Raw genomic sequence first — 23487 nt, 5'->3', positions numbered from 1 at the left:
TATGAAGACCGTAAAAATATGATTGCGTATTGATTATAGATTTGTAATTGTTTAATTATTTACGGCTGTTTACAGGTTCTAAAATTTTATGTTATATTTTGATATTTAGTAGTTATTTTTTCCCCACAATTATTGTGCGTATGGACACTAAATATTGGTCAATGCATCAGCACAGTGTTACTGATTAAACTTCATTTATTATCTTAAGGTTAAAGATATTTAATTCTACAATTATTATCTTTCACTCTGAACATCAATTATGTGAATAAGTAACTATTTGATATCATTTAATTTTAGTATTCCATAAATAATGAATAAATTGATCAGATCCTTAAAGGGGAAGTGTACACGCAAAAATCACTTTCTTTCTTATTTTAAACAAAACGGAATTTTAGAATTAGTTAGTATCAGTGTTTGAAAATATACACTCATTTTCCTCACAGTCAATGTAGCGATCTCACGATAAGTGTGAAAATGTCATGCCGTTTTGAGGCCTTCGTTTTCCGAGCTAAACAGGTCTGAGTTATCCCCTTTAGATTATGACGTAATTGGTGCCAATTTAACTGGGTCCCTGTCTTGTCTCAACGCAAAAGATATCAAGTACCAGTTTATGGTGAGACAACATGGCATCCGATACCTTGCCTGGTCCGAAGAAGTTCCCTTAACCCTTCAAGAAATCGCAAAACCATACGATTTTGAACCAAAACGAGCAAGCTTCGCGGTATGGAAACGATGAAAATCAAGTGGAAACAAGAGAAGACCCACATCACCTAATTTCTCACCCGACCCCGACTCGACACCTACCAGTGACAACGTGGTAAGAATAACACTTTGATGTGTGTATACCTAAATTACCTATATGCTCATTATTACGTTTTCAGAAGCGGAAACGTAATATTCTAAGAGATTTTGGTCACGCATGGTGACCCGCATGCTTCGTCAGCAGGCCTATTCATCCTGTCCCACCCTGTTACGACCCTATCACCGGTATCGGCATTGTCGTCAATCTGAGTTTGTCTGTATTAGGTATAACTATTCCCACCACCTATAGGCTACAGATCAATGCTACTTGGCAATATCAAGAAACAAATACGATCTGTCGCCAAACGTTGTCTCAACAAGATTACACATTAGGCCTACCAGCTGATGAAGAGACCATATGCTTAGAGTAACACGAAAATGGGATACGTCCCTGTACTTTTCTAAAGTCGGTTGCCGAGTGGAAACGTACTGGGGGAAAAAAAGATTCTTTTTGATTTTTTTCCCCATCCGAGTTCAAAATACCTGTCATATTTATTGATAAGTAATTGGATGTCGTACTTCACACTTCACACCCTCCCTATTTGAAAGTGAAAAGATAGATCACTCAATTGATTTGTTTAGTGTTTGAAACCAGTTACTGCCGTAGGCCTACAGTATCTTATTATATTTAATAGATATGCCTAATTGGTTATTGGTTTGTTCTGACAACCATTCATAGAAAATGCATTGCAATTTTGCAGGGAAACTATTTATCATCTATTATGGGGCCAGATTTTGAAAAAAAAAATGTTTAGAAACTATAAAAAAGAAGAAATATCTAATATATAATTAATTATTAAAAACAGTGGGTTGTTTAACTGAGTGGACCAGATATATGTAAAATGTTTACAAAAAGCTCATTACCTGTCACAATCAATACATATAAATTATCTAAGAAACTATAAGTAAAACTTGTTGAATATTAGTGAAAAACATTTGAAATTGTAAATCTTTGTTTGGAAATTTGGACCTCCCAACCTGACCTTTTGAGCAAAACGTCTGTAACAACTACCCCCTAAAATGCAAATGAAATATGCAATCATTTTTTTATATGAGTGAGCGAGTAGGGTTTTACCCCGCTTAGCAATATTCCAGCAATATCACAACTGGGAGACACCAGAAAAGGGCTTCACATGTTGTGCCCATGTAGGGAATCGAACTTTGGTCTTCAGTGTGACGATCGAACACTTTCACCACAAGGCTACCCCACCACCCTTTTTTATATTAACACTTGAAATAAAGTTTAGAAAACATATAATATGATTTACCTACATCAATTTATTTCATTATGCATTTTAAGATCTATCATGCACAACAAACAAATCTGACAAGTAAAATAAGAGATTCGAGTACCATAAATGTTTATTTGCCAGCAAGTTGTGAAAGCATATGTAACTTGTAAGGTTATTAAATTACATCAGTGATATTGAAACATGCCCACAATATTTCAAGAAGTATTCAAACCTACAGTAATAAACACATCATGTCAACATGATAGAACTATAAACTGTTTTGGTATTTATTGAATTATTAACATGTAATAAAAATTATGCATATATCATCAATACAAGTTACTTCTTATATAAGCATTCCTCCAGATTTAATGACAAAAATATATATGTAAATGGTATGATATTTTTTGTAATGTTGTGCATAGCTTGACTAATAAAAGACACTTTTTCATTTCAGAATCTATCTACACCTCATAAACAAGAGGTTCACTTTGGGGATTTGCAGAAATAGTTGAAGAATCAGAGAAAAGTTATTCCATCTTGTGTTGTCAAGGTGATTCATGAAAGATTTCCATCTGATGTATGTAATGTTTTTCTCTATGCTCATTAAAATAAACTTTTTTCATTGAAGTCTTGTTTTATGGTCTCTGACAACAATCAGCCTTTGCTGTTTCATTTGATAAGTTTCTGTAATACAGGATGGCTGATGCTGGATCAGGTAGTTTTGGGCTAAATGCTCAGTGGCAACTTGTTAGTGCACTGGTTGACTATTTCAAAAGTACAGCTGTCTTGTTGTCTAAAGCACTGTACCTCACAAGACACTCTAATATTTTATGACTTGTAACTCTGCATGAAAATAAAAACAATTTGCACACAATGAAAATGGATCTCAATACCAGGGATTTCTTGTGACACCGGTGGGGCAGGATACTCTCACCTTTCGCGAACACATGGTATTATCACTATTTGATAGCGATTCATTAACACGTCCTCATGATTTAGTCAGAATCGTACCATCTACTGTTTTTTTACAGAGATTTCATATGAGTATGGAAAGGGTTTTGTCGCATTTATACTCTTCCATATCATTGTGGGACCTGAAAAATATAAAAATAATTTTAACATAGATTTGTCAAAATAATATGTACACTGACTAAATAATTGTAAAAGAAGGTGGTAATAATCTGCAGCAGTGTCAGGCATGTCACTGGGTGCCTGAATACAAATATCATCAGTTAACTGTGTACAAATTGTATCAGATCTAAACTTTTATATGTCATTCACAGTATACTTTCATTTGTCATCCACACTACACTTTTACAACAAAAGACAACAATATAGAATATAATAGATACACAAAATAGTTCAATACAGAAATTATTTGTATATAGTATTTACATTGTGTGATTATTCATTGTCAAAATATTATTTTGTACCTCATACTGTGAAGCATGGTGTGCCATGCTTCTGGTGTACATTGGACAGCGACTTTACACCATGATGGACTGGGGACCTGTACTTTCTGGGCATCGGTGTCTGGCATGACTTGGCTCGAAACTTCATATTTGAAAGATACAACATAGGAACGTTAACACTTTTGTCATCTATATCTCACTATCACAAAATATAAAATGGTAACTTGATTTTTTTCATGTATAAATGTGCTATAGATTGTATATGTGTGTAAATTGCAACATGAAATTTGAATATTTTAGGTGGTAGGTGGGCGATGATTTTGGATAGTGACTGGATATTTTGTCAGCTACAAACCAGCAAAACCAGATATCTTTTTGAATAAAAAATATATAAAGCCTAAATATAAAATATAAACATGTTGCAACAATGTATTTTTGCGGATGTTTGCTTCAACAGTCTAAATAATCATGTACATTTTTAGGCACACACACAAACACACACACACAGAATTTCAATGAGTTTATATAGTTTATAATTTGTTTTCCTGCAATTACCGAAATGAGATGATTTGTGTTAATTCCAGACGGGAATGGCTGTAAAACTAAAACATTACGTAACACAACTTACTCCATCAACAGGAGTTTGCTGCATACTGCAACGATCAGCTGATCAGGAGTATCGACATAACCATGCAGGAAGTGAACACGTGAACGTGACAACATCGCGGATATTTATGATTATCAAGTGAAACTATGTACAAATATCACCCTACCCCTACTAAAATACATTTCTTAAATACTACGTACTGTGGTTAGAATAAACTAACAGCAAACTTACCTGATCGAGTTACTTCAACTTTACGGCGTTTGTTTACAAAAACATCCCAGTCAGGGTCTTGATGAGAGTGCTGTCCCTTTAGCCCGTTTCCATATAAGGATCGTACACCATCCGCTTCCGTTCAGTTTCAGCACAGGACCATATGTAACTAATAATAGTAACAAAAACGGCCTTCGGCCACGTCTATAATTTTTTGGCGAGTTTTTTTTAATTGTTATTATTAGTTACATATGGTCCTGTTGTTTCAGAACCAGCAGGTATCTAAACTCTCACGGAAGACGACAGCAACTCAGCAAGAGCCAATATGCGCAACACAAATGAACGAATAAGCGCAATATTCATACAACGGACCCTTCCAACCATAATCGCGATTCTTGCAGTATGTTATCAGTGCATTGTTGTCTTCTCAGTCGCGATTTTGGAAAACGAAATAATTTTAGAGTAATTGTGCTTAGCGTTGTATCTTGGAACGCTCGGCACCGAACAAAACAATAGCTAGGCTGCACATCTGAGGAGATAGAACCACACACCTACATACACCACGTGAAACGCGTCTAAATAAATTATGACGTCATTCCTTTATCAATTGGCACCAATGACGTCATATAGCAAGGGGCATAAGCCATGGTGTGTTTATTATGGAAATAGAACTCTCTGTAAATATGAAAAATAAGAACCGATTTTATGAATAAAATAAATTTGATACGTGTGATATTTTAATTGTTTTGCCTCCGAAACTACTAGGTTAATACTTTTCATGATGAAAAAGTACAAGAAAAATAGGTTTATTTTCGTGTGAACTTGCCCTTTAACATATACACACTAAACTCATATGGACATTCATCTTGTGCATTAAGTGGTTTGTTTCCAAATAAAACAATTCTAAAATATATTTGTAATATGGAATATGATACATTACTTACTTGTAACAGTACATGACATTTTTGTTTGTTTAATCACAAGAACCATGGTGGCACATAAGCTGGTGTTAGCTGTCTGAGTCTTCTGGTTGGAGTGGAAAGAAATGTGCCTGTATACATGTTTACCCTTGCCAGATGTATTTTTTCTGGTCAGCCATGCCCCATGACTTTAATACCCGTTATGTGGTCTACTGCTGCAAACCTGTTATTCCTTTGTATGCTATTACAACTTCCTCAGCTGGTGTGTGTAAAGGTTCCCCTGTCATCATGAAAAAAGTATAATAAATTAAAGTCATATCTAAAATTAAAAACATATCTGTCTTTCCTTGAATACTCTTTGTCTAAGTGCCTGAAATTGTCAGTGTCAAAAATTTGTAAAAAATTCTAGTAATTTGGTACCCAAATGGGTATGTGATTTTGTAGATCTACCTAGAATTATTTCAAAGATATACATTAATTTTGATGTCTTAAACTTAACATACTATCAAAACAATACATTCTAACTTAGATTAAACCAACTTAACTGGCCTCTTCTTCAGTGACAAGATGTACATTTTCTATCAAAACTAAACAATCAATTTCAAGGATCACAGTCGTAATCATATTATGAACTTGATGAAATATTTTATTGTGTGGTCTGTTCATCTACATGAAAACATACATATAATTATAGATCTATTGTCTTATTTTCTTAGGTACAAATTCAAAAAGTATTTTGGGTACAATTTAATTTGTTTTGGGTACAAAATCACATATAGGAGCCAATTTATGTTTGCACTACCTCCATACAGTCGTCATGTACCAAAATTTTAATCGGTCCAGAGGACGGGAGGTTCTCAGAAAGTTTTCAAAAACATCTTTAATATTCTAAATTGTTCTTTTTGTAATTTTAGACCAATAACAATATTATGTTGTTATCATTATGCCATATCAATAAGTTATATCGCTCTCCGTTGCGTTCGTTTTCAGAAAATAATTTTAAATTAAAATCATCGAGCATGAAATCCATTACGGTTTCGGGTTTAGACTGATACATTTGATGGTGACAATCGCAAAGAAATATGAAACAAATAGAAGTGAATACTGCTCTCCAGATAAATAGAGTAAAAAGCTGACGGAAAATAGTAAATTATGTATTTTCTTTTGAATTTAATCTATTTCGGAATTTCTTTATGATAGCTTACCAACCTTTGCATATTTTGCTTCCATGTGTCACATGCGGTACGTGCTTCCGGTTTCAGAAATGCTAGCTAAAATTGCAAGTATTTCGATATTTCTCGTAAACTGCACTATTTTGCTATTGAATGGTTTACCTAGAATGTACATCAGTTCAGATTTTGCCTATCATCCAATATTTGTCATTTTTTGCAGTGTTTGTTCACTTTGTTCAACTCAACGTGTTTTGATGTTTATAGCTAGACCATGTCATGCTCTGAGCATCAACATGAGATGGCTTTTTTTATTGGTATCTCTGTTGCATCCAAAATGACTCTAGTGTTTTTAAACTTCTTACCGAAATCTGTTGGCATGCGATCATCAACAGTTGCTCTTGATGGCCATATCTGTAGTTCCTTCAGTTTGAAATATAAGAAATTGAAGTTTGGAATATAAGAAATTGATCCATGTTATTACAATTTGGGAAACAGTGGATGATGATATGCCAAACAAGAAACTTAGTTCTATGTCATTCTTGGCCTGTATTAATTTCATTAGAGTTTAAAACAATTGGTCTTTGGGGTGCAAGAGTTCACATTGATAGTTCAGTTCAAAAACTGCTGGACCAAGCGAGTGAAAGAAAAACATGAAATGGTCATAATCTTGGAAACCAGCAAAGTGCAAAACAGCTTTGGGATTATTGATGTAGGTTTCTATGGAACAACTTCCTAACAAACTGCACTTGAGCAGACTGAGAGTTACTTTGACATGTTTCAAGAGGTTCATTCATTCTCCACTACCAATTTCCATCTCCGATGACACATTCCATATAACTCTGTCAGCTTCTTCACGGAGTTGATGTGCCCTCTTTGGTCAAGTTGGTAGTGTTGATGTACCGGTGCATGATGTATGTGGGAAGATGGACGGAACCGCAGTTGCCCAGAGACGACTTTGTTCACCTTTTGCTAAATACATTTAACGTAAATTACAGAAAAATGAAAGGTTTCAATTTATTGAAATGAAAACAAATGCATATTGAGGTGCTTTTCCTCTTAAGAATTAAGAAAATCAGCATGTAGGTTTTAATTTTTTATAAGTCTTATTAATTATATGAAAATGCAGGTGAAAATATTACTACACTGAAGTAATGTTACATATCGATCTACCTCAAATTCCTCCAGTGAGTTTCTTATAGAGTTTACCAGTAATAGAAAATTGTACAAAACATAGTTTCCCAGGCCTCGTTGAGTTATTCTTTTAAGTCAGAAGCACTGATGGGTGTAAGAATGGACATAGCAAGGGGCAAATTGAAACCAGTTTGGCAATTAGCCCCGGCAAAGATCAAAGCAATAAGTCTCAAGCAATAGGCAGACAGGTTCCCTGGTTACCTCTCACGGCTTCTAGCCCCCTTTGGCAAAGATGAAAAATCCTTTATCAGTGACTCCTCCTCTTATGTCAACCAGCTGAAAGAAGCTAACCTAACCTCACAGGCACCATGGTCAGGTATGACGTCATCGACCTCTTCACCAACGTCCCTCTACAAGAAGCACTTGACATCCTCCGCAACAAACTACAGAATAGAATCGACAACCTAAACAACAAACTCACAATAGACAGCATCCTCAACCTATCCACCAGCTGCTTTGACACATCATAGTTCACCTTCAACAACATGATCTACAAGCAAATCCACGAACTACCTATGGGCTCCCCTCTCTCTCCTCTCATCACTGAAATCTTCATAACATCCTTTGAAGAATTAGCTCCACAGCACCATTCCAACCTCTCTGCTGGTACCGAAAGTAGACACATTCACCACCATAGCCCACCAGAACAGCGATCTGCCCACCTAGTCTCCAAAACCATCCGCAAGTCCCTCAAGAACTCCGACTCCAGGCCCAAACCAGCTCCATCGCCAATCAGAATCAACATACCCTACCAAGGTCCTGTCAATTATCAGATTTCCCGCCTCATCAAGAATAAAGCCAATATAGGTGTCACCTTCTCTAGCGGCAAGTCTATCAAGACCCATCTACAAGCAAATGGCAGAGGCACAAGCAGCGCAAGTCCCAACCCCCGAGAATACCAGAAACCCTGCAACTGTGGCCACCAGCACTGGAGAAACCCTCAGACCCCTCAACACAAGACTTAAAGAACATCGAACCTCTGTGAACAAACTCGACCAGAAAGCTGCTATTTCCGAACACATCCGGAAGAAAACTGGCGACAAAGGAAACTACAAGAAGCCATTGACGTCAGAAGACACCAGCCATCCATGAACCGACCGTGACCAGGGAACCTATCTGCCTAGCGCTTGGGACTTATTGCTTTGATCTTTGTCAGAGCTAATTGCCTAGCTCGTCTCAATTTGCCCCTTGCTATGTCGTACACCTATCAGTGCTAATTACCATCCCCCCCCCATTTGCTTAGTGTCCATGACCAATTACTTAGCCATTGTCTATTGCTGACCAGCTATCAGCGCCAATCATCTGCTGGCATTCATTCACCTGATGGAGGAGTAAGCATATACTCCGAAACGTTGTGTTCCTCATAATAAAGAAGTTGAAATCCATATATTCTCTTCCTTATGTGTATCACTTCTAAATGCCTTTCAAAGACCAAATATTTATTTTGATCAATTTCTCAATGTCTTCAGTAGTCTCCATATTTATGATTATAAATTTGTCATGTTTTGTTATTGGACTATTCTTAAATACTTTCTAACAAAACTTTGCATGTCTACCAGGCACATACTGAAATGGTGCCTTTTGCTATTTAGGAATTTTATATTTTTTTATGTTTCCATGTCAACAAGTTGGACTTAGGTTCTATCATGTCTATAGGGTAGAGTTCGTTTCCGGAGCGTAACTCAAAAACCATTAAATACTTACAAAACTTTGCATGTGGACCAGGCACATACTGAACTGGTGCCTTTTGATATTTAACACTTTTAGAAATTTTTATTTTTTACGTTTCCATGGTAACAAGTTGGATTGAAGTTTTAATATAGGGTTGGTTCACTTATGGAGTATAACAAATAAACTGTTAGATATTTCCTTACCAAACATTGCATGTCTATATATAAAGTATATACTGAACTGGTGCCATTTGATATTAAGGAGTTTTAGAAATGTTTATTTTAGAATTTCCATTGCAGCTTTTTTGACATGGGCTGAGAGAGATGTTGGGTCAGTTATCTGGTTTGGGACCATAACATGTTAAAATGGGCGGGGGATATAGATGACTTTGTCGACTATACGCTTTGATGTCATCAGCTTTTCAGAATAAATTGTTCTATATCTCATTAACAAGTTTATGAAATATCCTTAAGACATTTGCAAGACAGTCAGTCTATTCCTTGGGTGAGATTCTCTCTCTACATATACATATGTGATTGTGTACCAAAATGTTTGATTTGTGTAAGAAGATGTGTGCATTAATAAATGTCCAGTTGATGTGGTATAAACCCACTGTCTCCACTGTGATTTATTAGTATAGATGCATCTATAGTAATTGAAGATAAGAATATACTTGCTAGACTAAAATGGCCAACACTTATTGAAAGAATACCTCCAATAGTTTGGCCTTTTTCATCTGAATGACAGGTACACAGCACATTCTTATGTCCCCCTCCCACTTTGTAGCAGGGGATAATATGTAAATCCACAATAGTATTTCAAGTTCAACATTTATTAACAGTAAAACATTTATACAAATTAGTTTATCTGCGTTATCAATGTTATCCAAAGTAATAGGGCCAGACCAAACATATGAGTTCAGTTGCAAAGATAAGGTTACATATAATGTTATGTAACTCAAAGATGAGGAAAATACCTTCTCATCATCACACCAGTTTTCATTTCTCGAGTTCTTTGAAGGAAATTGGCAAAAGTAGAGTTGAAATAAGGCTTCGATTCAGTTACAAATTTAGGGCAAAAGGTGAAAAGTAAATATTTCTCAAGCCCCTTTTAGTACTCAATGTACACAAAAGTCATTGAGATACATGTAGTCACTCACAGTCTAGTATTCTCTTACATAGATTAAGTCATGTAAATATTGTCACGCTCGTTACTTTATCATGTTTCTTACATATGTAAAAAATATTGCTTTTTCAGTGAGACTGCTTGTCATTTGAGATTTTCAATAGTCTCAGTCTCAGATTAGTTCCTCGTGTTTGTTCAGGGATATTTATTTGCCTATTTGTTTCACATACTATAAAATGGTGAGAAGTCCCATTTGATTACCGGTCCACAGGTACTGGTAGTTACATGAATTACCGGTCCAAGCTTAATTTTACTGGTAAAAAAACTGGTAATTACCGGTAAACGGGAACATTGAACTTACCTACCTTCAGGGTCAATTCCACAAGCTGACCTTAGGCCTCCTTATTGCATCTGACTTTTCTATTTCTGTATGCATTGTGTAGGCCCTTGTAACACAGATAGTCACAGATATCAACAATATTTTTCCGAACATTCAAAAAGGGGCACTAAAAATCAGGTAACATGTCGCTATTTCTTCTAAAAACTAGGTGATATTGGAACATATTTTAAAAGAATTATTATGAATTATTAAAAACATATTTTAAAAGAATTATTAAGAATCATTAAGAACATATTTTAAATGAATTATTAAGAACATATTTTAAAAGAATTGACACTATTTGTCCGGAGCCAAATAACACACTTTAAACAAAAATTATGATATCAGCAAGTTGAATACGAAATACAATAAACAAAGTGTCATTTGATATGTAAACATACATCTCTGTTTCAAGTCGCATATATTGCTTCCTGCTTAAAGGGCAAGTTCACACGGAAATGAACCATTTTTTCTTGTACTTTTTCCACATTAAAAGTGTTAACATAGAAGTGTCACAGACAAAAATATAAAAACATCACATTTAATTAACATATTTTTTGCACTAAAACGATTTATATTTTTCACATTTACCAAGTGTTCTATTTCCATAACAAAAACACCATGGCTTATGTCCCTTGCAATATGACGTCATTGGTGCCAATTGATTAGCATTATGACGTCATCATGCTTTGTTAGAGCACGGACCTATATAACCTGGATAGGAAACGCAACAGATAGCCTCAGGTCATCTACGCCGCGCTACCGGCGATTGTTTTTCCACCTCTGCGGGGGGTCATCGCCAAGGCTCATGGGTAGATTCACTGACCAGCTCTTCAATTTTTGTCCGCTTATCGCTTCAAAAAATCCGAATTTCCCGTGTATTTCGCTTATATACAGACTTGAAAGGTAAGTGGATATTTTGTTTATATATTGTGTAATGGTATATCGGATCTTCCGTGTGCTTTGATCACATGGCCACGGAATCCAGAAATTGAACCGTAGTCTTTGCTGCACAAAGGACATCTGTACAAAGCTGCAAAAGTCTTGCCAGGTCTCCTGTTTTCGCCAGTCTTTTGCACCTTTGAATGGCAGTCATCGGACGTTGAATCCGAGTTTCTATCCACTTCATACTCTGTGTACTCGCCTAGAAGTACGGACAAATCCATATCGGAGTCATCCCAGTTGACGAAATCGGACATGTTGTAGTTGTTACGAGAGAATCTGAACGCTTGAATATGTATCCGTATTAGGTTAGGAATGACGATAATGTTGCAAGGCATTGTATATATATGGTCTGATATCTCGATCATCTTAATTACCGTTTCCGTGTTTAATTGATAAAAATCTGATGCACATGGGACATATGTGTTTTGACAGCTATCGATCGCCACACATGCTTGTAAGCCGGATGTTTTGGTAACCAGGGGAAGTCAAGTTAAGCCCTACTACGCATGCGCCATAAGCTGTCCACATGTGGTTGGCATCGCGTCTGCGGGATACCGATAACATGGGGCTCGGATTTCATTTCGCGGATGCGCGGCAGAGATAGTTTCAGGAATTCTGTATCGTTTCCTATCCAGGTTATACAAGTCCGTGGTTAGAGCCGCTTCACGTGGTGTAGGTACAGTTTTGTGATTCTAGCATCTCAGATGCCAGCCAGAATTGTGTTATGCTGAGTCACCACTGCGCCGGAGTGTGTCGTAGACCATGTTGTTTTACCGCAAACTGGTCCTTGATATCTTTTGCGTTGAGAATAGACAGGGACCCAGTTGAATTGGCACCAATTACGTCATAATCTAAGGGGAATAACTCAGGCCTATTTCGCTCGTAAAACGAAGGCCTCATAACGGCATATCACTTTCACACTATTGTGAGCTTCCTACTTTCACTGTGAAAAAAATGAGTGTATATTTTAAAACACAGATACTAACTAATTCTAAAATTGCGTTTTGTTTAGAAAAAGAAAGAAAGTGATTTTTGCGTGTACACTTCCCCTTTAATCTGCAGATCTTCGCACATAACTGGATATTCTGGAATACAATTTGCTTCATTTCAGTAAACAATTTTCTGATCTACAGTTATGCTAAAATATTATGATATGTCATTCACAAATTTATGAAATATTTTTTAAATTTTTTAAATTCTCACTGATATGTCCTTTTACTAAAAAGGTTACTGTAAAATAACATCATTCGTTTTCAACAACATCACCCACAAAGGCAAGTCAAGAATTTAGAAAATGGGTGAGTTTTCGGCAGAGTTAATATTTTTTAATGAGGGCTAGAATACGTGTAGCAACGACGGGGTCCGATAGTCTCGGCTGGGATGCGTGTAGACTAGACTAACATTACTCTATGAAATCTTGCATTACTCAATACCCTTCTCGACTCTAAAATTAAACAAATAATTTTCTCGATGTTGTGGAACAGAGCTAGATCTAGCTAGACTTGCTTTTGTGTACATATTTAGATTGCTTTTGTTTTTGTTTTTTTATAAAATAAATATATTTCAGTCATGGTGCAGGACTACGTGCAGACATGCTATGCTTCTCGTTGTCAAAGCCTCAGTGTACCCAGCAAGGTAATTCGATTTCCAACATATACTTAGATACTACATTCTATGTTTGAATAATGAGTGCATTAACTTACGCATTTAGGACCTCGGTAATCTCCTCCCGACGCCTGCTCCTTGTTCTTTGTGCCCATTCCACACCCCTTGAATTTTCCAAAACAGCCATCGAGTTGCATATATATACTTCTTCAACAAGTAGCTCCCTCTCCCCCTTGGTCCAATTCGGCCTCCTCTTGCCACCATCTACATTAACCGTCGCGTCTCGCTCCGTTGCGTTTACACACGTGTGCAGAGGGCAAAGTGTTTACATTGAAAACGGAAGTCAAATCACGCGCCAAGGCCGCTTACATCGCGTAAAAACAAAACTGAGATCGAGTGAGTGAGTATGGTTTTACGCCGCGTTTAGCAATATTCCAGTAATATCACGTCGGGGGGCACCTGTAATGGACATCACACAATGGTACCCATGTCGGCAATCGAACCCGGGTCTTCGGCTTGACGAGCGAACGCTTTTAACCACTAGGCTACCCGACCACCCCAAATGAAAGGATCACTGAAAACATCAGTGATGAAACCAGGTAGCGCCTGTTACTCACACAATTTGCCTAAAAAAGTAAGTGTTTATTTGTTGCCTGACAGCACAACAGTACTCATGGCTATCCCTTGTTCTGGTTTAATGAAGGGTCGAACGACTAAGTGTTTTAACGCATTGGAACAATGGACCCTTCCTTCCAGCGACTGAGCTATTTCCTGCATGGCCATTTGACCTCTTTGTGACGCTATGCATGACGCCTCACTGTAGGCTAAATGACAAAATGTACAAAAAGACGATATTTATGTCCTGCTTGTATGTGATGCATATACCTCTAATAGAAAAAAGTACATTAGTAAATACATCCGAAATGACAGTGCAGTAAATATATAAATATTCTGAACACTCAAGATACACAAACAACATATGATCTCTGTTTATACTTATTTACAGGACCCGTGAAAATCCGGTGTAGAATAAGTCTTCAGCAGCCCATGCCTGTCATAAGGGGCGACTAACGGGTTCGAGTTGTCAGGCTCGCAGACTTGGTTGATGCATGTCATCGTATCCTAACTGCGTTGATCGATGCTCATTATGTCAATCAATGGATGGTCTGCTCCAGACTCGATAATCTACAGACCGCCGTCTTACAATATATATTGTAGCGCGCTAAGAATATTGAATAAATTGTCTTGTCTTGCATGCCTATTTGCATAACACTAGGCACATACGTATTCATTGGGCTCCGTCCGTGGAGGGAACTGTCTACGTTTTGATACTACTCTTGTACAATATGTCCCCGTGTTGTTGGTTTCAGAAGAATTGACTTGTCATTAATGTGTTTAAGACGAGTACCATCTGTGACATTTGTATCATACCTCACTGTACCATAAATAATAATAGTTTCTATACGGGTAACGTATCCTACCCTGTTTGCCTAGTAGAGATGTGTAGATATCATCCAAATCTGAGCGCTCTTCTCGTGAAACCTCAATCTCCCGTTCCAAACCGTCAATCGCCGCCCCCATGTTGTCCAGCGCCTCCTCAGAGCGGTGTGCGGTTCTTCCGAGGCTGTGAAGGCGGACACCACGGCTTCCAGTCAGCTCTCCAACCTCCCGCAACTCGGAAAGCAATAGCTCTAACTGGGTCCTCAGGTTTTCCATACCAGTTGATGCACACCCTGCATCTGGTGTCTGGGTGGACACGCTTTTCATGCTGACCTAGACTCGATGCTTCAATGTAAGACAGGCACTCGTCTACATCCTAAAAAGAAGACATACACTATATGTATTTAAAACTTGATGATGGGCGCGTGGAACTATATTGATTTAGCAAGGAAATTTAATTGAAGAAAACCACTACCAACTTGATCACAAGCAAACAAATACATGTGTAACCCATTGACGCAGTTACGGTACGGTAACAAAAATAAAAAATGGATTGTGTTTCAAATACCTTTGCTTATATGTCATCATTTCAATTACCTCAATGTCACCTAACAACATGTTCACTTTATCCGTTCACACGTACAACTAGTTGGTTAAAGTTGTATACAATTTGGCATTAACACTGCGTTCCAGCTGTATGACGGCAGTCTGTAAATAATGGAGTCTGGACCAGACAATACAGTAATTGACATCATGAACATCAATCCACGCAATTGGGATATGCTGACATACACCAACCACCCGATCCCGTTAGTCGCCTCGTACGATAAGCATAGTCACCTTTTACGGCAAGCATGGGTTGCTGAAGACCTACTCTACCCCGGATCTTCATGGGTCCCAAAAGCTTGTGTTTCTCCACCTCACCAACACACTTCATAACTTCAAGGTTTTGCTGCTGGTTGTCAGTCACACGCTTCAGTAGGGCAAAGGTCGCACAATATGGACTACAAGTAGTCCTGAAGGGCAGAACCTGCCATTCATAGACATCTGGATCCACATTATTGTTCATGTTGCGCCACAGGAATCTGAGGATGGGTTTGTCTTCAGGTAGGAGTCGGATCTGTTGGAACATATCCGTCATATCACATGATATTCCAACTGGGTATTGTTGAAATCTCAAGAACATGCCTAGGAAGCAGGATCCAAGAGGTTGACCAGGCAGAAGGTGACTATTGAGGTCTTGACCCTTGTACTCGTAAGAGCAATTGAAGACCAAACGATGCTTCCCATTGTGTTTGAAGAGGTGATTAGGGGGTGAACCATGATTCATCGGTTAACTTGACGCTGTTCTTGGTGCATGACCTATGGAGATGAAAACGTCAATGGGGATGCTTTGATAAAAACTGGATAACTTCATGATCAATGGAGTAAGTGGGAATCTGAACTGTGTGATATCCCTCTAGCGTATTTACGAAGATGCTAAAGATCCTGAAACCATGATCCTTCTCAGTCACAGAGACAACTGCATATATTCTGTGACGCTTTTGAGCGTGCCTTTGGTTCAGTTGCCTATTTGAGAAGTGAAGATAGTAATGGTGACATGGCTGTCAGTTTTGTGGCTGCGAGAAGTAGAGTGGCCCGCAAGAAGCAACTCTTAATGCCTTGACATGGCCTGTTCGTACAAGGTGTTTGTTGGGACTCGCGTCTATGAGACACAATCCCTGACTTCTGCAGACAGCTGGCGTTATGCGAAGGCTGATTATATCACAGGAGGTTTACTATTGGAGGACGGGTCTCCCTTCCTTCTAAAATCCTCCACTCATTGAATAATGTTATCTACCTGATGTCGCTGAGATAGCAGATTGACGGCCGCAAGTGATCAATTTGATGAAGTTGGACTTGTAGAGAAAGCAGAAACAATATTGTTTCAACAAATTCAGCTTGAATGATTCCCAGATGAAAATGCGTCATTAAGAGGAGGCAAAGCTATAGCTCCTACAAGCAGACTTATAGAACTCAATCCAGAAAACGACACACCAGACGGCCTGGTAAGAAATGGTAGTGGACTGAAGCCTGAGGGACTTCCAGACAATGTCAAACACCCTATAGTCGTCGATCCTAAACATCCTATAACAAAACAAAGAACTTTGATGAAAACGTGCACCATTATGGACCAGAACGCCTCTTTGCAGAAGTTCGACCAGATTTCTGGATACTGAGGGGACGGGAAGCATTTCAGACGCCGTCAGAGACTATACAGCATGTCAGGGATCACGTGCATCTCCTCGGATACCCAAGACGGCAGATCTCCTTCCATCACGCCTTCGACTGTACAAACCCGAATTCTACTCGACTGGTGTATGTTGTTTTGGACCAGTGTGGGTCATGATTGGCCGCAGAAGAGAAAAGTGATGGGGAATAGTCTTCTAGTGTCTAACAACCAGTGCAGTTCACCTGGATCTGCTCGAGGGTATGGACAGTGATGCTTTCCTCATGTCTTTGAGACGATTCATAGCCCACAAAGGAAAGCCCTATGAAATACTTTCAGACTGTGGTACCAATTTCAAGGGTGGTGACCTTGGGCTGATTGAAGCATTTTCCTCAATGAGCCCTGTGATCGCTCAGCAGTTGACCAAGCAGAAGATACCCTCCATGAATAATCCACCTTATGCACCTTTGGTGGCTGCTGGAAGCGTGAAATCAACATGGCCTTAGAGTTGTCCTCGGAGATCAGTCAGTGGCTGAGCCTGTTATGCGAGTGTTCTTTTACATGTAGAAGTTGAAGCCATAATGAACTCAAAACCTCCAGGCTATGTCCTGACGAATGTGGCTGACCCAGTTCCTGTGACAACCAACTCTCTCCTTATTGGAAGGCCTGACCCCGCACTGCCACAGGTGGTGTTCCCAGAAAAGGAGCTATTGTGAAGGAACCGTTGGCGCCACGGTCAGGTGATTGCCGATCATCAGGCTACAATTCGTAAGTCCAGTACCACGGGATGATATATTTTGGTCATATTTAGACATTGAGACCCAAACAATTTATTTTCGTTTTTCTCAAGTTGCAAGTTTTCTTCATCATGGTATAAACAACTATTCGTAGTTTATACGGAATGTGGTCATAGTTGTACCCGAAACAATTGTTTACCCAAAATTTCCGGTGATTTTGCAACCAAACCAGTAGATCTATGTCATTCTATACTCAATGTTTTGGGAGTAGGATTAGTATCTTAAATATACATCAGTCATAGGCCTCATGTTAGTATCCTAAAGTTACACTACTATCACTTTCATGTCAACAGCATAACTTAAGTTAAACTAATTTAACTTGCCTCTTATTACAGTGACAAGATGTCATCTTCCTATCTGGACCAATCAATGTGTTCCTATGCATTAACTAGTAATAAATATACAGTGATGAATCTCATACAAGCTCGATCTATGCCCATTTATTCAGTTGTTAGTTCAAGCTAAGCTTGGATTTACCAAGATGTATTTGGCGACACTTTTTATTTCTTAGTTTACGGATTTCAAACTCATTTCAAAAGTGGGGCAGGCCAATTTAAAAAAAAAAGCCTCTCACATTTTTTCATTCTTTTTACCTGAATGTTATCCTAAAGTCCTAAAAGGTTAGAAAAAAATGTCCTGGAGTAACAAAAGTAAAATAACTAAATTTTTCGAGAACATTTTATCATATCTCTGGCACATAGCTTGTGCACAGATGGGCCATTGGCAATATAACAATACTCATGTCATGGGCACCCGTGAAGATTCCGGGGTAGAATAGATCTTCAGCAACCCATTATTGCCGTAAAAGGCGACTATACTTGTCGTAAAAGGCGACTAACGGGATCGTGTGGTCAGGCTCGTTGACTTGGTTGAATACAGGTCATCGATCCCAATTGCGTGGGTCGATGCTCATGATGTCAGTCACTGGATTGTCTGGTCCAGACTCGATTATTTTACAGACCGCCGTCATATAGCTTGAATATTGCTGAGTGTGGCGTTAAACAAAAAGCAAAACAAACAAACAAATCATGTCATGGGTGGAAATGCATGAAAGACGCTGCTAGTTTGGCAGCATGGGCAACGTTTAACTCTTTTCAACACCAGCCAAACAGAAGATTACCCGCTGTGACACAAAGTTCCCAGAGACTGTGATATATGAAGCCAACATTTATCAAGGTAAAACATCTTTGCTACTACATGTTTGGCCATACACTATTTGAAAGGCCTCATTAATCCTATTGTATACAAGTAGAGATTGCTGCAGAGCATCAATAGCTCCCCGCCATATAATGTTATGTGCAAAGGAAGGAAGTGTAAGATATGGGGGGAGAGAATTTGTGTGAAACATGTGATGTCTCAGAAGATGAACAACATTACGCACTGTCTTACATAATACAACCAAGAAAGAGAATCACAAATAATCCCCAATCATGATAAAGAATTTGGTACACTCTGTTAAAAGGAGCAGATTCTTAATAAGTTTATACCAACAGTTATCCAGAAACAACTTCCAAGATCTGTTAACATATCAACAATTACAAACAAATTCCTTGTACATGTATGTACTACATTACCATAGTTTTGCTCAATTCTCATATTGTTTCCATATCATTATAAAACACTTGTTTTAGAAATTAAATTGTACCTCTTTTGAATGTTGAATGTTCCTGTGTTTTTTAATTGTCGTTTATTGTGCATGTATTTTGTAGTTTGTGATTGTGCAATATTGCCACTATTTCTTCATGGAATGTTCCGCAATACATATCTCATCTAAAACATCTTTGTTGTATAATAGTTTCTTACAGTTGTTTACGGGGGCATGGTTGGCCCAGTCGGCGAAGGCGCTGCAATTCGCTATGCAGAGTTGTGTCCCTTGGGCACGACAGAAACGTATGACAGTGTGTTTGAATCTCGGTTCGCCCCGATTTTGTTGTCAGCACAAAACCCTTGCTCGTTGGTTTCACCAAAGTGGTGAACGTCTAAGACCTGCATCACTTCAGGGGGTCACGGGTGGCCCAGTCGTCTAAGGCGCCGCGATTCGCTGTGCGTCCCTTGGGCACGCCAGAAACCTATGATTGTGGGTTCGAATCCCGGTTCGCTCCGATTATGTTTCTAGGTTTGTCAGCACCATACCCGTGCTCGTGGGTTTCACCGAAGTGATAAACGTCTGAGACATGCATCACTTCGGGCTTCCTCCGACATTAAGCTGACACGCCGCGATATAACTGGAATATTGTTAAAAGAGGCGTTAAACCCAACTCACTCACTCACTCACTGCATCACTTCAGACTTTCATCCCACTTCAAGCTGACACGGAATACTATTCAAGACGGCGTTAAACCCAACTACCTCACTCACTCTTGTGTATGGTTCGGTTTGGTTAACTGGGTTTGTGTTGTGATTGTTTCCGGCTTAGATTGGAAATTTGTTTAGAAGAATGTTACTATGTTCAACCCAAACATCGTGAAGATATCACGCAACCGTATTATCTTTTTGGAAAATAATTGCAAACTACAGACCAACCTGTTGATTTCCTATGTATCCAGAAGCAAAGAACATATACGGGTGTATGATCTCTGCTGGAAGTTAATTTTTTTTGACAAAGCAATAAACCATGCAGAAACGTAAACCGCCGCATGAAACGGTATGGCCATACATTACATACAGTGAAGTATTTAAAACAATGCTGCGCTCAACTATGCACAGCAAGCGCCATACATGTGATTATGAAGACAACTAATAAAAAAATTCTCATATCAAACCCGTTGTTTTACATGTGTTGTTTATTGAAGAAAGTCATACTTTATAGAAGCCTGGTATTTAATCGTGTTGAACAATATGTTGCAATAGCAGTGTTAAAATTGAGTGCGCGTGACAGGCCTGGCCTAAATTCCATCCTGGAACGTTTCTAGATGGCTGCCTGAATAACATACGATACATTGCAAAGGTAGTGCGCAATTGAACTGTTCGGGTAAGGGAGATAATCACTCACTCTCAGTGATACAGCTTGAATAAGATACGATGTACAGCAATGCAAGGTCAGTGCGTGAAATTATCACTTCTATACTATACTATACGCCTATAGCTAAAGGAGATAATTGCTCAATGCGCAATAGTTTATTCTTACAAAATATAGACCGGTTAACTTTAGCGAAATGGGATCATTTTTAGCTCTTTTAAAAACAAAATGAACAAATTTCATGGGTTATCTGCATTACGAGAAGTGACTAAGTCTCAGAATAGCAAGACGATTTTGAAGTATCTCTTATTGCTGGAAAAGATAAACATCAACATTTCACATGATTTGTATGTTTCGTTTCGGTAACTGTGTGGCTTGAAATTTCAAAGAAACCAACATGTCGACTTACATGCTCCAAAATTAACCTCTCCCGTATACTTCCCCGCCTTAAGGGCGGGGAAGAATAAATATGTAAGTTATGTGTATTACATCATATAAATAATTCATTAACTTAATAAAGTTCGTTTTAAATAAAAATATTTATACCGGTAAGCTAAAACATTCATAATGTCCGACCAATGAAGCGAAAATTTAACGATTTTCCGCAAATATAAGATTTCATTTCTTTTTTATTTTCATTTGTTTACGCAGTCGGAACATTATTTTAAAAATAATTACAAATAATATCTGTCATTACCAATTTCCCGATTACAGTGGCTGTCCGCTCACAAACATGAGGAAGTACCTCCGTTTTCAAAGCTTCGTATGAATAACTGGGATAAACACCGTAGAGAATTATATCTCTGGCATGGAACTATGTGTTTAATTGAAAAACATTTAATAAGAGCAAAATCATCTGCACTTCTTGTGTTTTGTATTTTTACTCCGTTCTGCAAAGTGCGCCAATGGCAATGCTACGGACTCGATGTCCGACATTTGCAACTAAATGTAGCAGTGTATAAAAGTGGTAATGCGGAACTAAAGCGGAATACAATTTCTTCTTTTTATGCATATCGCTCATGACAAAATGCAATTCCTACAAAAATGGTCGTGTTGCTTATTATCTGTAATTACTTCCCATTGCCATGTTTAATTTCTAACCATGATATCACTCCCAAATGTATTATTTAATTGTCTATCATATCATAACCTTTGTGAGGTGGTGACAGAGTAAATTTTCTGTTAAATAGCTATCTTGGCCACTTCTGAACACAGTGTTTCCGACACAATAGCAAAACTGAAATGAAAATAAAATTATTCTCTAATTTATGTATTTTAAAGTTGTTATGCCACTCATTGGTGGGGATACAAGCGTAATAATTCAAGTTCCTAGGATGTTTGTGTTATGCAATTTTGCAAGAGTTATGAGAGTTGGACATACACAGTAAAACAGCAGGTAAATGTCTAGGAATAAGTACTCATGACATTGTACAATAGGCCATGATGTTCACAAAATATATGTGGGAGGGTATGTACATCAATATAATAATATTAATTATTTTGAATATAACCAAGTGTGTCATTAAACATCAAACAATGAATACTCAACATGTCAGAGTTGAAAGGGGTACAGTTAAATTTGTACTGTTCAAGGGATTTCTAAGCAACAACACCTCACAGCCCTCTGGCAACTGATGCGTGTATTCTTGTTTGTAGTCTCAAGTCCCAAAGTAATTTTTTGTAAATATTACTATCATTATCATGTTAGATTTTAGTGGTAACAATTATTCAAAATCACTCCATTTGATTATTGTGTACATGATGATAAAAGCAACTATTTTCTTATATTAATGGTGGAGGTACATGTAACTGCTTCCAGGCATAGCAGATGCAGGATGTGAGAAAGTTTGTGTTTCATCTTAGAAGTCTAACTTAAAAAATAAAAGAAACTAATTACATATAGAAATATTAGAGTAGAAATTGTTGAAAAAGATTTCTCTTGTTAAAAAAAGATTTCTTTAATGTTCCTTTGATTCACCCACCACCCTATTCTTTTTCCCATTGTTTTAAGGGAAAAAATACATATGTAATACCCGGTATGACAAAATCTCCTTCCTGGTCAGTATTAAAATAACTGGGAAACTCATTGAACCATTCCTGGTAACTTATCGCCTTAAAAACGTTGAAGCCTTCATAACCGTTTTGCCAGAAAAATGTCCTCATATTTCTGAGGAGACCATATGGAATCTGAATGATATTATTTAATATGATTGAAATATTTAGAAAGGTTTCAAAATTACCAACTTAATAACATATAACATATATTTAATAAACCCATTACTAATAGAGAACTGAACTTGTTATCTCATGCGCTGTCATCATTGACATTAAAATTTGCAAGACAAAGCAACAGTAAGAGTTATCCTCCCTTTACAACTTGATCAAAATGGTCGTCTGGTCCTTGCAGTGGAAGGCCAAGTGGCTGAAGTTTCTGTGATAATATTTCTTTGAAAGACGAGAATGTGTAGGTAAGTCATTATACCTTTACTTTTTACCTTTTTTCTGTGGTTTCTATCAAGGCAGGTACAGACCTAGCACAATGTCATGCATTGTGCAGTCAGTCCCTCCATGATGATCAGTTAGCCTATTACAGCTGTGAAAGGGACAAAGCTTTTTTTTAAAACTATGTAGTTTCATATGCACAGCTTATTGTCAAAGTACATGTTTCTCAAAGGTTGTAAATGTGAATGACAATGTTCAGAAAACAAAACTCTCAAGATTCCTTTCATTCTTGAAAGCATAACATTCATGCCACTTCTGGTTGAGGGGATGTGAGTAATAATATAGTCAACAATCTCTTAACATTAGC

At 37.8% G+C, this 23487-nt stretch overlaps 1 protein-coding gene, 2 long non-coding RNA genes and 1 pseudogene across 3 annotated transcripts in view; 1 reads left to right on the top strand and 3 right to left on the bottom strand.

The window, feature by feature from the left end:
- Positions 1-23487, bottom strand: part of LOC139448133 (uncharacterized) — a 152939-nt gene that overhangs the window by 114292 nt on the left and 15160 nt on the right. The window contains exon 2 of the mRNA XM_071229655.1: positions 14755-15089. Within this exon, the coding sequence (XP_071085756.1) occupies positions 14755-15040 (286 nt within the window). The 5' untranslated portion in view covers positions 15041-15089. The remainder of the gene's footprint in view (positions 1-14754; positions 15090-23487) is intronic.
- On the top strand, positions 617-2663 carry LOC139448116 (uncharacterized). The gene is made up of 2 exons (XR_011652062.1): positions 617-817; positions 2491-2663. It is a non-coding gene; the product is annotated as an uncharacterized lncRNA (long non-coding RNA).
- On the bottom strand, positions 2155-4358 carry LOC139448110 (uncharacterized). The gene is made up of 3 exons (XR_011652061.1): positions 4287-4358; positions 3470-3590; positions 2155-3130 (listed from the first exon to the last, which is right to left on the bottom strand). It is a non-coding gene; the product is annotated as an uncharacterized lncRNA (long non-coding RNA).
- Positions 6594-7336, bottom strand: LOC139444230 (uncharacterized; annotated as a pseudogene).

This window comes from Haliotis cracherodii, unplaced genomic scaffold, assembly GCF_022045235.1.
Source record: "Haliotis cracherodii isolate W230 unplaced genomic scaffold, xgHalCrac1.p SCAF_10, whole genome shotgun sequence".
Classification (NCBI taxonomy): Eukaryota; Metazoa; Mollusca; class Gastropoda; order Lepetellida; family Haliotidae; genus Haliotis; species Haliotis cracherodii.
Note: the sequence above shows the minus strand (reverse complement) of the source record. Positions and strands in the feature narration are given on the sequence as shown.